Genomic DNA, 19,977 nt, shown 5'->3' on the forward strand with positions numbered 1-19,977 from the left:
GAAAACAATGTCAGCCATGTCAAATCAATCGGCAACGCCCAAAGACATCAATATGGGGCCAATAAATCTCGCTGGAGGGAAACCCGACCTCTCACCTCTTGGCTGACTTAAAAAGTGCTCCACTAGCAGGTTTACTAACAAAGACTGGACTGCTTTAAGCGTTGGTCTTGGAAAATCAAGTTTCTTTTTTATGTAGGACTCGTGTATTATGTGAACACTGTTGAAATTTCAGATCAAAGCTGAGGTTGTACTCTCCATATGCCTATACTAAGCATGCCATTTTCATATATCTCTTTTAAAGACACAATAATATACAACAGCAATTTTAATTTATCGAGTAAAGCGAGGTTGGGGAACCTCTTTATAAAGGAAATATTCACCTACACGAATCTTTGAATTGATTGACACAATGTCATCATCACATAGCTATAAGCTTCCACCACCTGTTAACTACATTATTCTCATGGCAGTACCAAAGAAGGAAACATCAGTCACCAAGTATATCACTTCTGATTGACAACTCAATTTGACATAAATGCAGAAATAACAGTGTAAATCTGATTTTTCAATAAGCCATCAGTAACCTAGAGTTCATTAAGGGGGATGCTTAGACAGGTGAGAGTGGGATGTGAGGAGTTTTGTTCAGACCTGCTGGAAGGTGGTGATTGAGCGAAAGAGAGGAGGCGGAGGGAGGGAGGCAGAAGGAGGGAGGAGGAAGAGTTACGAGTGGAAAACAAAGGAGACAGCAGTAGGTACACTTGAGTGATGGAGAAGTGTGAAAGTGTACACCAGTAAAGTGCTTCAAAGGATGAGCACAATAGAGAGCAATTCTTCGAGAGAGAGAGAGAGAGAGAGAGAGAGAGAGAGAGAGAGAGAGAAAGAGAGAGAAAGAGAGAGAGAAAACAAGGCCCAAAGGATGACGTCAGCCCTGTATATTCCTGTACAGTGTGTGTTAGCTCCTGTGCGTGTGAGTGCACTGATTCTGCCACTGGCTGTTTTTAGCTCCCTATCAGCAGTAGTCACATGACTTACTCCAATTATCACCTTCTGCACCCGCTAACTCCAGCACAAGCTAACGCCTGCTCTCATTAAACACCACAAAAAACATCTTCATTAGAACAGCCCAATAAAGAACTGAGATTTTGAGTGAGTGTGTGTGTGTGTGTGTGTGTGTGTGTGTGTGTGTGTGGGTGTGTGTGCGTGTGTGAATAAGAGGACCCCACCTAGCACAGCTGGAATACATTGCCTTGTGTTGAGGTCATGTTAGTGCTAACCTAATCCAAATTTACTCCTACTCTTTACTGAATACAGAAAGAATGTTATCCACCCGCTATCCTCCTCAGCTAATGGCTAGGAGTGAGTACTACACTACTCGTGCTTATCTGCCTCATTAACCGTATCTCATGAAGTCAAAGCAGTACCCTAGCCACCAAACTCCTTACTGGTTTTCATTTCCCAGAAGTGACTCAGGATGGAGCAAGACACATATGTTGAAACGAAAACCAATGCGATTCCAAGTCATTCGACAGCACACTGGCAATTCATCATGATTCACAGTGTAGCTCATGGCTAGAACAGACTAGTTCAATAAAAAGCCAGCTATTCAGCACAAAGGGGCACAAAAACCCCTGCTTGCCTGACTCTTGCACATAGACACAAACAGGGTTGGCATTATACAATGTGCCCTATTCTTTCCCAACTTTTATTTACTCAAGTTTCAGATGAAACAGTCATTAAGTACAGGTTAAATGTATTTCAGAAGATATTTAACAGAGGAATAAATAGAAGATGACCCACTTATATAAGGGAATAGCAGTCGGAGGAGAATGGAAATGGAACATCTAACAACCATGCAAGACCTGCAAAAACACCAAACCCATCACCATCGGAGACAGTCAATCTCGTGTCTGTGTTTCTGTCCTTTGTTTCACAACTCAGCACTACAGATCTGAAAGGATTTGAAACTCTGAGAAAAGGAAACAGGCAAAATTTACAATTTTAATTGTACATTTAATCACGATTACGATTAATGAACAATTGTTTTGTTTTTGTATTTTTGACCCTCATAGTTCAGTGACAAGGCTGTAAATATGCTCCAGTATTAAATATGGGATATTTTTTCTAATGTATTGCTGGGAGCTTTTTCCTCTCTTGTTTTCTGAGCACTGTTTTTATTTGGTGTGTGATTGTGCAGTAGTCGCTGAAAAAGTAGTCGTTTTTTCTCAGTGTTTACATTTGACGTTTTTGTTCAGGGTTGTCTTAATTATAGTCAAAACACAGCACGTCCAAACCACAGACGCTGTGTATTTATTTGGTACAAGCTGCTCAAGTCAATCGGTCAGCCTCTGCATTTAGGTCGCTTCCATGTGGCAGATAGGGGCAGAATCTTGTGACTACAGCTTGGTAGCATGGTTTTAATGGGACAATACATGAACACAGTGGGGTCGTAACAGAATAAAAATAATTTATATAATCAAAATAGACAAGAGCATGTCAATTAGAAGTTCTGAATGTCAATTTCGATTGATTTTTGATTAAATGCCTAGCCCTATTCAGAAAAATGAAACATGTAGCATTTGTAAAAAATCTGAGAATTTTTACAAAATTCTGAGCTGTTAAGTTAGCACTGTTTTTCTCTGATATTATTGTAAAACCAGGGCAGGGACCTGTACAACAATACGTATACTCATGTATTACACATCCTAACCTTGGCTTCTCCTGGTGGATTGCTGGGTATTACAGCTGTCAGACCGTAGACTTGAGTGTGTAAGCATTGGCCAGTGGAGAAAAAAGTGTTTTCCAAACAGCGTTAGGCATGGATTAACCCATGGATAAATTCTACATGATCATTAAACTCACATGCTTAGCTTCAAAACAATACGGTCTCCCACTTGGCCAGACGAGCTCAATTAACTTACAGATAGAACCAAACAGATATAGATTAGGCTTAGAGGAAGTTGGTTGTCTGGAAGGAAGGGGTGCATAGCAGGAGAAATGCATACATTTATTTTTTGTTAAATATATTTTATATTTGTGCTTCTATGATTTACTCTACTGACTCTACTACATCAATGCATCCCAACTCATCATAATACTCAGCAAAAGAACTCCAGCAAAGCCATCGAAATCACCCAAACACACTCACACACAGCTACCTCTGCACCAGGACACTGAGGGATTTCATAGAGCTTGAAATAAACCATGAATGCGGCGTCACATACACACACATTATACACACTGTCCTCAACCTCTACTTTCATCTGTCCTCTCTTTACCTTTCCTGTTCTCCTCTATCTTTCTTTGAATTTTTCACATTGCTGGTCGACAGAACTCCCCTCCCTTCACCAACTCATATCTTTCCTATCTGTCTTCATACCTCCCTTGCCCTCTCTCATCAGCCCCAGTGATTGAAACCAGGCTCTGCTATAGCCAACACACCCCCGCATTCTTACAACAAGGCTGCTTGTGCACTCGGACATGCGTGTGCACACACACACACACACACACACACTCAGCAGAGTCTGACCCCTCTGTGAGTGGGTTTTGTGGTCTGATGATGTGAGTGTGCAAGAGTGTGTGTGTGTGTGTGTGTGTGTGTGTGTGTTTGTGTGTGTGACAGAGAGAGAGAGAGTTTTGCCTTCTGACCCTGGGCTCTCTTCTTCAGCGGTCACTCTGTTCTGTTTCAGAGGGCAAAAACACAAAACTGCCTTCATTCAACTAGAATGACAGAAACTCAGAACAGCAGGAGAGAGAGAGAGAGAGAGAGAGAGAGAGAGAGAGAGAGAGAGAGAGAGAGAGAGAGAGAGAGAGAGAGAGAGAATATATACATTCCCTAGAGAGATGGCCATGAGATTACATGGTCCTTTGAAGTAGCTGACCACACTCTGTTAGGAAAGAAATAGGAAGAGAGAGAGATGTCTATGAGATAAACATGACCCATTGGAATTCTGGTGATAACCACACTCTGATAAGAACACACAGCCAGACACAGATAAAGCCTGATTAGGAGTTTCCTGTAATTAGGTCTTTTACTGTATTAATTATGGGTAAAAGGGTTTAATAATACTAGTGTGTGGCTGGTACATAGCTATTAAACCTTTTTTTTTGTTATCATTCCACATCCCACACTATCTCTGTTTCACCCTAATGCTTTTATTTATAGCAAACCATATTTTGCATGATAAGGTGTGATCCATCATAGGTGGGAAACCAGGGCAATCACATACACATTAATTTAAAGGATGTGTGTGGATTTCAAGAAGTGCCCACTCCGCAGAATTTTCAACAATTCAACAAAGTGGTGTTCAACAGCCAAAAACTCGCTGCAAAAGTGGTAGAGAAACAGGAGCGACCTCTTACAATAAATAAGCCTGAAGGAACACAATCTGACAGTCGCTATGACACCGGGGCATCCCATAATAATCCTTTAACATTCAAAATAGGCCTAGACAAAGAGAGAGAGAGAGAGAGAGAGAGAGAGAGAGAGTCTTGAGGTTTTGTTTGTTTAATGTATTACTGGGTCAGCATTCCAGTCTCCTTTGGCAGTCTGGATACTCTGGCGATGCCAGAACCACAACATGGCTGGATCTAAAACCCTCCAGAACCTCCAACATTCACTGCCTCACTCACATCTAATATAATTCATTACAAAGTGCAAACACCGCACTAACGTTTGATCTCAAGCAAAGCACTTATCTCTGAAAAAAATAAAATAAAATAACGGCTAACTCTGAGCCAAGTCCAACTACATACTTTTCCCAAATACAACACAATCTCAGATCAGGACAGCAGATGAGAAACAGCTGTAGCTTGGAGATGAGGAGCATTAGGCAAGGGCTCAAAGCTGCACCTTTATACACACACACAATTTAAAGAGCATGTAAGCTCATCCTTGTGTTCAGAGCTAATCCACGCCACTGTCTGCTATAGATCTACCCAAACAGCCCCAGGCAACAAACTCCATCGTGTCGTTTCATCTCTCTTTCTGGGTCAGAGAGGGCCAAATTACATGAAGGACAAATAAACAAGAAAAAAATGGAACTTGCGCACAAATGTAGATAAATGTTCAACAAAATAAGTGTCTGGATAATAAGATTGGATCAGTACAACCAAAATGTTCCCAGTGAACATATATATATATATATATATATACACACACAGACACACACTTATACCTACACACTTTTTATTCATTTTTGAGTCACCATAATTGACCCAGGACCTGATTTTCAGCCCTATTTATTTTTATGGTAGGCCCATGCTATTCAAATTGCCTTGGACAGCATTTGAGACTGGATATGAAAATTAGCATAATAATCAAAGTGCTGCACAGTATTGTAGCACTGCACATCAGTTAGTCATTGCATGATATCATTATTACTAAATTTCTTGTGGATAAATACAATGAATTACCCACAGCAATAATTCATTTATAGGCAATAATTCAACATTTATTTGCCGTCCCTGAAGTTTGGGTTGTTACTTCAGCAAATGGAGGACAAATTCTGTTACAACACTCTTGATTTCATTATACAAACATTTGGTCATATAAATTATCCTTAGGGCAATGTTCCTACATTCAAATTCCAGAGAGGTCTGCTACATATCACTAAGAATGCTGCATGCAGCAATACATGCAAGACATTTATTAAGCAAATGAACATCATACACAGCAGTTTCTGGAGCTTTTAAACTGTCACCGCTGTTCTGAGAACACCCCACCACCCAAAAATATCCAGGCCTAAACGACCTTATCTCCTAGTCCTTCATTACAGAAAATGGGTAAAATGATGGCAAAATAAACTTGATTCATCTTTCACACAAGCATTATAACTGATATATAAAATGTTAAATGGTAATTTAATGAGAAGGATACACAATCATAACACTGTAGGCTGCTACTGTTCAGCAGTAATAATTACTTTATCCAACGTACACAGGTTGGATAAAGTACGAACCCTGTCCAAATAGGGCTTTAGACTACAAGTCTACATATAATGCACTGTAATGTATCAAACACTCTTTTTCAGACATGCCTGCCAGTGGTAGGTCCAACTCAAGGTGAGTTAAGATGTTTTTTTAAATCCTGAAAATCCTCTTCTGTATGTCTCTTTCTTTTTTGTTTTGTCCATTTCTCTCTCACAAACATAAACTCATACACAGGCTGAGCCACACAGACTTCATTACCCTACATCGATCTGACAAAACAAAGACACAGGGAGCATCGATCACTGTGTTTGGAGTGTGTTTGTGTGTCTGTATGTGTGTAAGCTCGAGAGTGGGTTTTGTGCGTATCATAGGATTCTGGATTATGAAGGGGCTGGTATAAAGCCTTTCTGCACCAGCTTTGTTGTTGTTTTAGCTGCTGTATCCTCTGTAGTTTAATACAGTCCTCCTTTGTACACAACTCTTAATTATGCATGGCCCTTCCTGCTAGCAATTAAATAATTAAGGAGATGTGCTTCTCTTTGTTGACTTGCTCTTTTTTTTTCTTTTTGCTTTAAAGACAGTCTGGAGTCTTTTACAGTGATGTTCTTAAGACTAAAAAGCCACACTGAAACAGATAGGGTTGCTGCATGATTTCCTAAAATGTATACCATTAAATATTTTATAGGATATATAATACAATTTCTGACATTAAATGCTGCATGAAAATGCAAGCAGGTTTTTAAAATCATATCTGTATATTGTCTGAGACATACAGTGGAATGTAAACATGTGACCAAATCAAATTACTCAAATGTCAGGTTTATTAATTGTCAAAATGAAAGTGAGTTAACACAAGCTTGGCAAAACAAATTTAACAAATAAATAATAATTGTGTGTTAGAAAGTGAACAAATATGTTGTTCTTACTTGTTATTATTTTTGTTTTTTTTTTAATAAAAATGGGCAGATGTGTCCAAACCTTTACATATGACTGATTTTTTTTCTGCACTAAGATAATGATCCAGTAAGTTATAATCTCAACCAGACTTGGACATTTCAGCATATTTTAAAAGAAAGCTGCCTAGAGGACTTTTAAATACTGTGTTACATTAGAGCTAATCCTTCATTCCGGTAAAGGGCTTTTCTCACTCCAATTATTACAGTGACTAAGTAGACCAACTATGCAAAAGGAACACAACTCACAATCAGCCATGCACTAAAGCACAGACTTCAAAAAGACAATTACACGTTTGTTCATTCATTCAAAACATGTTAATTAGGGGTTGGACTTCAGGAGTTCATATTAACATTAAAAAAGAACAAAGACAACAAATTTCTCAGAATATCCTCACTCAACACACATACACACACTTGTCTGCGTTCCCGTAACCATTCTTTAATTCCAGTTCAGTCAGCCCATAGAGGGGCACTGAACCACATGCTGATGACCTCAGTGTTGAGATCTGATTGGACAAACTCACTGGCTGCCAGTGCCCATGTCCCCAGCAAATAATAAAAAAAGACCCTCTGTATCTCTCCCTCTGCTGCCTCGCTCTCTCAGTCTCTCTTATTAGCGCCTGTTTCATTCATTTACAAAAACCTTTCGCATCCTCTGAGCGGAAGTGATCAAACATGTACTTTTAGCACATTTCAGCATGTGTTTATGTGTGTGTGTGTAGTTCCAAGTGCCGTGTGTGTTCCCAGCAATGATGTAATCACCTTTCACCCACCACATCCCCCTCTGATCACATTTTCCCTTTTGCTACCCACAGATCAAACAAGTCAACGTGAGATGTGTCAAGGCAGAAAAGATAACACAAGCACACACACAAAAAGCTACAAGCAAATACAATATAAGAATTGGGTGCTCAAAAGACTACATTTTCAACTTCTCCAAAAAGAACAAATCAAAGTAAATGACAACGCTGCACGTTAAAAGAGTTTTATAACTCCAACACTGCTTAGCTTGAGAAAGACATAAAAAGGATATGAGGGGGAAAAAATACACAACATCATGACACAGAGGAAGTATGAGGAGCATTAAAAAGAATGAAAGAGGTGATTCACTGGAAGTTCTCTAGACCACTGCTGTTTTCACAGCAGGCAAAAATACTTCTATGTATTACCAAAAAAGGTTCTAGACTTGTTGGATATAACAGGACCGTAAAATGTTCTGTTAGTGTAACATATTAACAGTTATACTTTCAGCCTTAGCATTTACAACCCCATATGTTCCACATACCGAAACTAAGCTGTAAAAACAGCCAGTTTTGAATTCATTCTTTTTGTAATCACAAAATGTTTGCCTAGTTTAGTGTCACTGATTCCCACTGCACTTTTGTTTTAGCCCCAACTACTTTTTGAATATGTCACAGGATAAGCCAGCTAATAGGTTATTTCAAAATATCAGTTTCAAAGGCAAAAAAAATATATTAATAGATATCAATCCTATGAATGCTATAATATTATTCATTCATTCATTGTCTGTGGCATTGTCCTCTTCAGGGTGACGGTGGGTCCGGAGCCTACCCAGAAACAATGGGCACAAGGCGGGGACACACCCTGGAGGGGGAGCCTGTCCTTTACAGGGCTACACACACTCCCACCTATGGACACTTTTCAGTCACCGATCCACCTACCAAAGTGCGTTTTTGGACCATGGGAAGAAACCGGAGCACCCAGAGGAAACCCACACGAACACTGGGAGAACACACCAAACTCCTCACAGACAGTCACCCGGAGCGGGACTCAAACCCACAACCTCCAGGTCCCTGGAGCTGTGTGACTGTGACACTACCTGCCGTCATGCTATGTTATATAATGTGTTAATATAATGAAAGCTACTACTATGCTACCACAAACCCTTAATAATAATCATAATGATAAATTTCCTTAAGTGCAAAGAGCCATTTTAGACATCAAAGCTTGTTTGTGCTATAAAGAAAAGTTTAATTAATTTAATAGATTTTTTTTTTAACAGTGTCAGGGTGTTGTAGGCAGATTCTTGCTGTGCATGTCACACTAAATCTAACTTCTCCTTTCCAGCTGAAAACAAAGGGGAAAGAAAGGGAAGGAGGTGTGGGAGAAAGGTGAAAGTTTTCATCCTGGAGTCATTTGCGTAAGAAAGGAGGCGATGAATGAGTGTTAGTGAAACAAAACATCCTCCTCATGTTAGACAAGAGCCTCCCAGCTAATCCACAAACTGGTGTCAACCCCCACCGTCAAGGCACTGAGTGAAGAATGAAAAGAATGAGATGTCCTGGCCTCCATTAGCCAAAAAGGACTATTAAGAATAGTATTAACAGTGACTCAACATAAGACAGCAGTCTGAATGAAAGGGATGAGAATGCAAATAAAATAAGAGCTTTTGTCACTGTGCATGTGAGGAGGTCACCATGGGTCAGCTTTCAGCTCTAAACTACATAGGAAGCTACTGTGTGACTCAAGACTAATATCAAGTAACTTTTGTGGACAAGGTTTAACTTACTGGTAGCTGTCTTACCATACCTCCCCTCCCACACACACACTCACACACATATACGCACACATATACACACACACACACACACACACACAAATATGATGAGAACTGGAAACTACCCCCAGGCTGTGAAATCTAGACTGCCAGTGTGAAATCTAAAGCCATGGTTGTCTCTTTTGTTTTAATAGCTTCAGGTCAGTGTGTGCGTTTTATGTATGTGTCCGGTATCAGTGTATGTGTCTTCCCACACAACAGAGAATGCCAAGTAGCAGCTTCCAAAATTCCCCTGCTCTGTTAATATAGTCTGAGAGACGCACATGAATAAGTCACAGTTATGGAAATAAATAAATAAATATGAAATAGCATGGGCTGCTGTTCCCAGATTTACTTCACCACAAACAAAGAGGGAACAAATTGCACGCTGACTTAAAATGTTGCTTTGAATTTGCCTGATGCCTTGGTTCCACATGAATAAAAAATATCAGCTCAATTACTGCCAGAAGTTAAATGAGAAATCCACTTATTTTTCAAACTTTCTGCCTAATTTAAATGTTGAGATGTAAATAAAGTCATTTCATTGGTTTTGATCAGAAATTATACACCGCTGAGGAACCTACTGACACTGGCGTACAGTGATGCACAACCTGTTTTCAGCATTGTCATTGCACTGACATCTCTCACGGCTCACAATTCCTATGACTAGTTTTCAAGAGAATTCGGTCTGATATCATATATTCTGATTTAAGGATTCTTGGAAACATGATGTTTGTTAAAGTGAGGGACATGAAGTATCCTGAATGCACAGTGGAGCATCAATTACCATAAGTATTGATTTTTTTTTCTAGCTATTCCAGCCATCTGGTTCAGGGCAGGCTCCAGACCCACCATGACCCTGAACTGGATTAGCAGTTACAGATAATGAATAAATGAATGAATGAAAAAGTCATCTGGTTCAAAATCCTGTGTTTACATTGAAATATATACACTACAGAAAAACTAAAATCTTGTTTTTGTTTGCTATATTGTGCAATATTGTGTTTTACCTAGAGATTTACCGTAGTGCTCACAGCGATAACAATCTAAAACATACAGTGAATTAAATGTAAAGCTTATAAAGGTGATCAAGCAGAAAATCTCAAAATATCTTCCTTCAAAAATGTTCTGATCTTTGTCAAGTTTTCTAAGAAAAATGTTTAAAAAAATAGCATCAGACAATTTATTCATAAAAATGTTTGCCATTTTATTTTAATGACTAGTTTCATACTGAACCAGTATGCACATTTGAACCATGTAAATTCAAAGCAACAGTGTTCCTCCCTCTCCTCCCTCATGGGCTAATGTTTAACCTGGTTGTTTGAAGCTACTTTTGGCAAGGGTCTAGTGTAAATTCGAAGAAGGAGAGAGAGGGGGCTGGTTTGAGGCTCATTGCTTTCAGTGAAACAATATTCATTGTGAAAGAATGTGATAGAAGGCTTCACAGGTCACATCTAACTGCTGAATCCACATATCCGTGTGTCTGTCCATCCTGCTGAAGTCAGCTCCTCTGTATCTTTGTACTGTGATTAGGGCTAACTGGATAAGGGGGGAGTAGGATTCATGCTATTGATCGACTGCATAGATATGGGTGGCTCTAATCAATGCCATCGATTAGAGGATGTTTCATCTGTGTGTGAAAACCCAGCAGCACTTTTCAAACCTCAAATATTTCACACTAACCATAAACAGACAATGCTTCCAGACAAGGCATACCACTGCTATGGCTACTCTTGCCTATAAACACCCTCCTGTTAAACACAGACCCCTCAGTTCAACCCTCCCCCCACTGCTTTTCACACAAACACACGCAGACTGAAAAAAAAAAAAAAACAAGACCCCTCCCCCACATAACACTCTTCTCCCACCGGCAGCCAGTGGAGAAGCAGCTTGAAAGGCAGACTCCTGCAGTAATCCGTCACTATCCGTCTCGCTAGTGCTTACCGTTTATAACATCAGACTGTTTGTGCACACTGGACACTCTTCAGTGTGAGACAGTTTAAAGAATGCAAAAAATGTAATGTATTGGCCTTGTCTGAATCTATGTCCTATTCATCACACAGTGAGCTATTTTTAGACTCTGTTTGAATACATAACATGTGGTACACTCGTATAATCCCACGTTGCACTATAATAGGTAGCACATGGGCATGTAACAACGCATTGTAGGTTATTGTTCAGTATGAAACTCTCAATTTAATACACACGTATCGAACAACACATTCAACACTCTTGAGAAAATCTTAACTACACTGAATGGGGTATAAATAAAAGATTAAACTAGTCCAAAGTGAGGGTATGTTCTCCATGTGGCTATCCAATCTCTGTTTCAACTTATCAAGCATAAGCCAAAACGTTATGACCACTTCCTTGTTTCCACACTCACTATCCATTTTCTCATTTCCACTGACCATACAGAAGTACTTTGTAGGTCTATAATTACAGATGGTAGTCCATCTGTTGCGCTGCCTAGTTTGTTATCAGGCTATTGTACTTTTGCCATACTGCATACGCATAATTCTGTGGTTTACATCAGATCGTACACCTTACATTTACAACCTATCACTGTAATTTATTCCAGTGAATCTCAATTAGACACCCATACACAAGCCATGCTACTTTCACTTTAAAATATGCTGCAGTGGTGGTGCATAGCACCTGAAAGTACCAGGCATCTGAAGTTACAGTTCCAAACACAAAAATTACACCAAGAATAATCTCTTAATACGGTACTCTTTTACAGGAAATATGTCCATACCCCTATGTTGTGCTCCTGATATTGTTCAGCAGAAAGCAGTGATTACCATTTTAAACACAGCATATTTGTATAGATAACAAACGCCATCCTGCATTACCTTTGAGCAGAGCCTGTCCCTTGGTGATGACCTCACTGACGATGACACTGTACTCTTGCTGGGTGAAGGATGGCTGGCACACCATAGCCCCGCTGTCCTGCACCAGAACCTGCCAAAACAGCAAAGCATGCTGCTTAATCACTGCCATTAACTAGAAGCAATTAACATTAGCCCATGGCATTGCCAAAGTCATACAAGGCCTTTTGAACACAATGGTCAGATGATTCATCAGTGGACACACCAACTGTAGTTTATCGATGTAAATAACGATAAATACCCCTTAAATAAAAAAAAAAAATATATATATATATATATATATATATATATATATATACACCTTAAATAAAAAAAAACAGATAAAAACAACTTGAGAATAACTGAATTATAACAATAAGATGCATCAAATAAACACATCTTAAAGAATTTACTTGACACAGTAAATAAAATGTTTCAAAATATGTGCAATGTAAGTGTTTTGTAAACACAGAAATTCAAATTAAACTTTGAGGTAAATCAACCTATAGTTTGTAAGACACAACAAGTGTAAAAACCTATGAAAATAAATGAACAATGTATAATGTAATAAAGCATATGTGTATTAGAAAAAACCTCCCAGTGCTTACTCACAAGTATTACACATGGATTCATTTCAAACTGCTAGCAAGACATATTGTTTCACAAGCTGCTGTACTCCTGCTCTTGGTCTGGATGACCTTTCTATGTGCTCATAGATCAGGTACATATTTCTTTTCATGGAATATGTACATGCTCAGATTATATTTCATGTGTCTCTTTGCCTGTACGTATCTCCTTTAGTACTGTCGTCATCAGCCACCACCTGCAGTGATGTGCAGGCTCTGTCCCACGCACCTATGCATGTCCTATGTAGTACGTTGCATGGGTGACAAAACAATGGTTTCAACACCAAAATAATGCACTGAATGTTAGAAAAGTGGTCATGCATGTGATAGCTGAATATAAATGCATTAGTTGTAGACACATTGCACAGTACTTACGTTTAGAAGCCATCATTTAAGGAACTATATCATGCACTACACAGGGCTTAAGGAGCCATTTGGTACAGTGCTGCATAAATGTATAAATATGTGCATGCATGTGTCATTTGAGGTTTGTTTATAAAGCCAAACAATGTGTTTTCCTGGCAGTTGGCATTTAATGAATTAAAGTGAAACTCTTGAACATTCTATCAAGCGTATATCTTATGGCGATCGATGACGTGTCTATCACGATACACACCGCTATTGTTTTATTGCCAGGGCCTACTCATTCTCAAAGCCTAAAATTGAATTTCAAAAATAACACTCAGAAAGATTAGCCCTTATCATAGGAAAGCCTACATCAGTCCAGATCCTGACAACCTCATTGACCACTAAGGATATTTTTCATTGTGCATGGCAAGTGGACAGTGATTCATTGATTTGGAAAATAATAATAACCTTCTCTCCTGTTTCTAAATTATTCAGTGTGCCTCTTGAGTGTCATGTTCCCTGAAGACCTGACGTTCGCCTCTCTCGTCACCGACCCCCCCTCCCCCTCTCCTTCTTCCCCCCTGTGGCACTGAAGCATCTGTTGTTTTGGAGTGGGTGTAATTAGACTGATGAGGTCAGAAGGGCGAGACATTAGGGAATCCGAGTTGACCGTCGAACACACGGTCTGGCTCTACAGACCTGGTCTGGAGGAGTGCTTAATGAAAACACACAAGCCTGTTTTTATAACTTGTCAGGATGTGGGGTCATAACTGTATACATACAGAACAAAGGCCACCATTTCATTCATTTAACTTCCGGTTAAAAATGGCCACTAAGTACAAGTTATTACATTCTTTTGCGTCAGATAAAAGCAAGAAATTTTCTCTCCGAAATATTGCTTCCAACACTAAAGGCCTAGTACATAATCAAATATATCAGTAGGTAATTTGTCCTAACCCTAACCCCAGCTGTGCACATTATTCATTCTCCTGTCACTTTAAAGCTTCAAGCCATACCTTAAAACCTTAAAAAGTTAATAATTTTATGAGTTACAGATATGAACCTAATTTAAATTATGTGGAAAGCAACCAAGCTTGAAGACTACACTGTGTAGGTGTTTACAAGAAGCTCAGAAAATTATCCTGCTAAATGTCCTTAAACAAAATAAAAGCATGTTTACCCAAAGAATTGAAAGTCTAATAAAATCAAACAGTGGGCAGCTAATTACTAAACATTTTAATATTACATGTAATAGCTGAGGCTTCTATGTAACACCCTCTGTCTGTAAAAACTTCACTGTCTTGTTTTAGAACAAGAAGGTCCTGAAAAGGTAGGTCACCCTTGAGTTGTCTTTAGCTTTGTCATATAGTGAGGACATTTGGTCCCATATCCGAGTGTGATGACTGTAACATATCAACATAACCCACTAAAGCTTTACTGTAAGATCCAGCTCAGATGCAGCACGACACACACCCTCTGTCCCCTGGTATGGGTAAATGGGTAGATTTGGCTTGCGCAAGGTGAATTATAAGATCAAAGGCGGCCAGTATTGGGTTCCCGATGTCCGCTGTGAACTGGCCTCTTTGTTTTTGGAGTGAGATCAGAGGCAGAGAGGAGACGACTGGCCTTGTTTGTTAATGAGACGACCGATTCACCAAACATGTTAATTACTTGTTACCTCAAAGGGTGCTTGAGTGACCTGTTAACTCTCTCTCTTCCACAAAACCAATCACCTGATAGACACCACTTGCTTTGATTTCCACATGCATTGCTGTTAATAGCACAAGCCTGGTCATCACTGCAGGTGGTCAGGCACTGATTGTTTTTATTTTTTTTCCTCCTGCAATGATGCATACTTATCAATATCCATGATATCAGACAGAGAGGAGCAGTTGCAACCGCCCCACTGCCGAAGTGTAACACAAAAGACAGTGTTCTGAACTGATGCACTGGTTAGAAATCTGCTTTTAAACTGTAATGTCAGCAGCTGCTCAGCAGTGTGCTGTCAGTGTGTATCAAATATCCGTGCAGATGGAGGGAAGAGTCTGAGATGGTGTGCTCCTGCTGACACCACTCTTTAGGGAAGAAGAAATGAGGGTAGAGGAACTGGACAAAACTCGAGGAAAAGCGGGACATCAGAATGAGTCCCGCATGCCCACAGCCTTTAATCATGTTTCTAGACACTAGATGTGTTTGTGGAAGAGACGCAGAGTCCCGACCCCCACCAAGAGAGCATCATGTGTACCCAACCCCCAAACTCATCAACATCAGAGGGGCTTAAACAAGCATGGGGCAGAGTGTAGAGCTGTTACACGCTAGGCATGTCCCGATACGAATATCTAACATCGCAATAATTACAACTCATTTTGGTTTGGTTTAAGAAATTACCAGGTCATTTAAAAAATAAACCCACAAAAGAGTATATAAAGTATATTAATGAAGTGTTCTGAACGTAAGACAACCCTTCCCAGTTTTTAAGACAGTCCTCAAAGGCATCACGCCTTTAGTTTCCTGTATATATTTTATTTTCTTTTAAGCCAGGCGGTAGACCTTTGATACTCCAGATACCACACTGATTATGAAAAGACAACATTGCAGCTTTACCACGAACTGTGAATAAGACTAAAACAGCTGTGCAAACATCAAATACAGCATAGGATCACACTGTCACAGTGGGACCTGGTGGAACCCGAGCAGGTCTGCATATTCAGACCCTGGAGAAAATGTAGATAGTCTGCAGTATCCCTTAACATCTCTCTTAAAAAAAAAATATATATATATATATATATAGAGAGAGAGAGAGAGAATACAGTTTACAAACCAAGCAAACTTCTAGCCGCTGCCGTTGGCACACTGGCACACTTCAAGGCAGATTAAATTCTGAAATTCTCCTCTGATTGATTTGGCAATTTCAACTCAACCCAAGACTCTGGACTCAACACAGCCTGCGGAGCCTGCTGAATACACACACGCATTTGCATATACGTCGTCCTCGGCTCTCTGTCCATCCCAGCTGAGGAACAGGGGTGTAAAGTGGTCATGTTCAGATGTGGTGTTCCTCTAATTCAGAGAGGAATGGGGACATTTTACAACAGTTTTATACAAACAAGCCCACGCTGTGTTTCTAACATTTCACCGTTCTGAGCCGGGCTTCTGCAGAGCCCCTTCACTGCTGATAATATTTTGCATATCTTTTTTCTTTAGGACGGAGCTCCGAGTCTGTTTCTGGGTCGCCCACTCAACTCAGCTATTAATTCACCGCTTTACAGTTTCTCTGCGGATAAAATAGCTGTGGGAACTTCGCATCTCAACGCCAAAAGCCGAGGTTTGAAAATCCGCATCCATCGCTAACTGCCATCCCCCAACATCGCCCCCTCGCCACACTCCCACCAGCCCCTCAGCCCGGGACAGTTAAAGCGCTGTGCGGACATTTCCAGCAACAACCCAGTCCAGGCACCGAAAACTAAACCGCTGAGGCGTCGTTTTTTGTTTTTTGTTCTTTTAGCGGTCTCTAACCTTCAGGTAAAAATGAACTGTTCTGCAAAGAAGCTGTTGTTTAACGAATAAAGGGCTCTAACCCCGTATGTGAGAAGCGCCAGTGCGAATACGACGAGCCAACATCGCCCTGTGAGGGAACACTCTCTCTAACAGCGGCAGGCTAACGGCTAGGAGCTTTACACTACACTCACGTCGAAAACACACACTGAAAAACGCACAGGTTCGTTCTTATACATCAGTTAGCCATTTCACCTTAAACGCTGCAGTATGTACGTTCAGACTCCTGTGTATAATGTAACGGCCGCTGCACCATTTAACTTCACCCTCGTTGTGCGTCGTCTTCAAGCGTTGCTTGAAAAGACCCGGGATAAATATGCACATCACAGCCCGCTTTATTTACCTGCAAAGCGGCGAGGAGCGCCAGCAGCATCGCACCTCCTCTCCGGTCCATGTTTAAATTCCGCCCTCCGCCGACGAGCTGCTCGGTCAGAATGATGCTTACAGCGGTCCGCGAGGCTGCAGCGACTCCGCTCTTTCTCTCTCTCTCTCGCTCACTCTCTCTCACTCACGCTCTCTCTCTCTCTCTCTCTCTCTCTCTCTCTCTCTCGCTCGCTCGCTCGCTCGCTGCTCTTGGTCTGTCCCTCTCTCAACTCAACTGAGGGAACAGAGCTGCCTCAGTGTCTCCCTCTGGCGGCCGCGAGTGGAGCTCTCTCTCTCTCTCTCTCTCTCTCTCTCTCTCTCTCTCTCTCTCTCTCTCTTCTCTCTCTCTCTCTGTGAGGAGGAGTGACAGACGGCGCCTCCCTCAGCGCAACAAAAGGAAAATCTTCTTTCTTTAACCCCACCCAGCCCCCCTTCTCCACCTCCTCCTCCGTTTAATGCTTCCTAATCGTCTGGGGGATTTTCAAGACTCTGAAGTAGTAACGCGCGCCTCCAAGATGTAGGGGTAAGGTAACGTTATTCCCAAGGCGTTAACACGAAATGCAATGAAGTCTGTCACGTGCAGGACAGTTAAGCAGATGATTAATGGCCACGGAAGGAATCAGTGAATGGCTATTGTATGCGTCTGGTAAAGCATGAAACTGAAAGGGTAAATTTGCTGATTAGCTATCTTGCCTGGTAGCTGTGGATAGCCCTCAGCCAAGCTCAAATAAACAAACATTACTCACTGCATCATTGTTACCATGTAACCTTAAGCATTCATACAAACACTAGTTCACACATTTATATATGTTCACACATATATCAGGTTTTAAATATTACCTCAGATAAACTCTTACATGTACCCACATTTCTGCTATTTGAACCTGTACAATGTTTTGATGATTTTATTTTTATGCTGTACATCTAATGTCCTCCTTTCCTCAAGTAGCCACTGCTGTTGCCAGGCTGCCATTGCAAATAATAATATGTTAATAATTTGCCTGTTTATGTATTTATAAATAAATGATAAATAAATAAAGTAGACCTCTGAAGCTGCAGCCATTTTCTACCCAGCATAGTAGTTTGATTAGTATATCGATGTCCAAGCGAAATACTCTGGGGGACAAAAAATCTTCAAAATCACCATAATTGTGCCTCGTGGTTATTAAAAATAGTTTTAATCTACATACATTTCCCTTAGATTTTTCCTAATGTTATGTTTTTTAAGAAGCTGAAATATGAACATTGCTACAGCTGTACAACTATAACCTTTTTATAACCCAAAACATCTGTAGCTTAGTAGTGTCAGAACAACGTAACTAACATATTTCACAAGGCTTGTGTGGGCTATTTTGGTTGTTTAGATAACTGTTTAATACAAATAGTGCTTTATGGTCATTTGACCTTTGACCTTTGCATTTATATATACACACACACACAGATGTGATTAGGGGCAGTGAACACACATCCAGACCAGAGGTCAACCACTTCTGCTGGTTGTGGGGATCAAACTGGAGTCACAAGATGCACAAATGTCTTTAAAAGCCCCATAATTAATAGGATTTGTTGTCATTAATTGAATATAAAATGCCCATAGGACAAGATGAACTGAGTCTTGATCCATAGCAACACTTTTCAAAATGGCATTCATTTTTGTCACAGAGAAATTCAGCTTATACCCAGAATTCCATATACGGGCATAATGATGACTATCTAGAAGAAGTCTATTTGCTTCAACTCAACAGATGACAATGCTCCCGTCCAGTTGTCTGCAATCTAAACATACGATTATAAGAGCTAACATGTGGGGAAAATAATTGCACTCAGCTAAAATGATTGCGATCTGCTGAAATAATCACAATTAGGCAGTAGTGTAATACTTGAAACAGGCTTAATTGAAACTCAAATTCATTATTTTATAAGCTGTAGGACAGCCTTAATCCAGCTTCCTTCTAATGTGAGTGTACACTGCAGGTTGGTGACAGACGTTAGCTCAGGTACTGTCTTTATCGCGCCGGCTTGAGGAGTGACCACTGTGGCAACTTTGTATGTGTGTGTATGTCTACAGAGCAGATGTCCTGCCCGTTCTGAGAGAGTGTCCGGTCATCAGCGAGCTCCACCATCTGCTCATCATTACTGACTGGCCAACACACACACACACACAGACCCACTCACACACACATACACAAATTCTGTACTTCTGCCTCTTTGGGATATCCTCATTGTGTTCTGTATTTTTGTAAATCAATGATGTTGTGATTCACCTAACCCTAGACTGCCATTCCATAAAAAAAGCCTCCAAAATTAGGAAAAAACTTTCAGAAATTGTATGTAAGCTAGCTTCATATTTCAAGTAATTTTGGACCATTTGAAAGTGATTCATTCATCATGATCATTTATTTTTTTAATGTACACCTCCATTCCTAAAACACACACACACACACACACACAGACAAACTGGGTCCGTAGATCCATTGGCTTGCCTGAATGATGTCAGAAATGTTGGCTCAGAGTGAGAGAGAGAGAGAGAGAGAGAGAGAGCAAGTGTGAGAGACTTTACCTGAGCACATCTTGAGTCATCCCTTCAGAACACACTGCTGCAACAGATACTTAACTGAAGCCTTTCATTGGTTTTTCCTCTGATGCTTGAGTTGTGTCCAGCTGCACACGGTTAGAGACTGCAGCGGTCAGGAGTGAATGAGCTGAGGATCAAGGATAGAAGCAGACCTTATCCAATGGACAAGAATCCATTACAAGAACACCTCTTTAGTGAA

The 19,977-nt window shown here is 40.3% G+C and overlaps 1 protein-coding gene across 1 annotated transcript in view; it reads right to left on the reverse strand.

The window, feature by feature from the left end:
• Positions 1 to 17,328, reverse strand: part of cdh2 (cadherin 2, type 1, N-cadherin (neuronal)) — a 42,896-nt gene extending 25,568 nt beyond the window's left edge. Inside the window, exons 1-2 of the mRNA XM_066677221.1 lie at positions 17,184 to 17,328; positions 12,297 to 12,405 (exon numbers count right to left, since the gene is read on the reverse strand). Coding sequence (XP_066533318.1) covers positions 12,297 to 12,405; positions 17,184 to 17,234 — 160 coding nt within the window. The 5' untranslated portion in view covers positions 17,235 to 17,328. The remainder of the gene's footprint in view (positions 1 to 12,296; positions 12,406 to 17,183) is intronic.
• Positions 17,329 to 19,977: the final 2,649 nt, after the last annotated feature.

Source organism: Hoplias malabaricus, chromosome 7 (assembly GCF_029633855.1).
Source record: "Hoplias malabaricus isolate fHopMal1 chromosome 7, fHopMal1.hap1, whole genome shotgun sequence".
Taxonomy (NCBI): domain Eukaryota; kingdom Metazoa; phylum Chordata; class Actinopteri; order Characiformes; family Erythrinidae; genus Hoplias; species Hoplias malabaricus.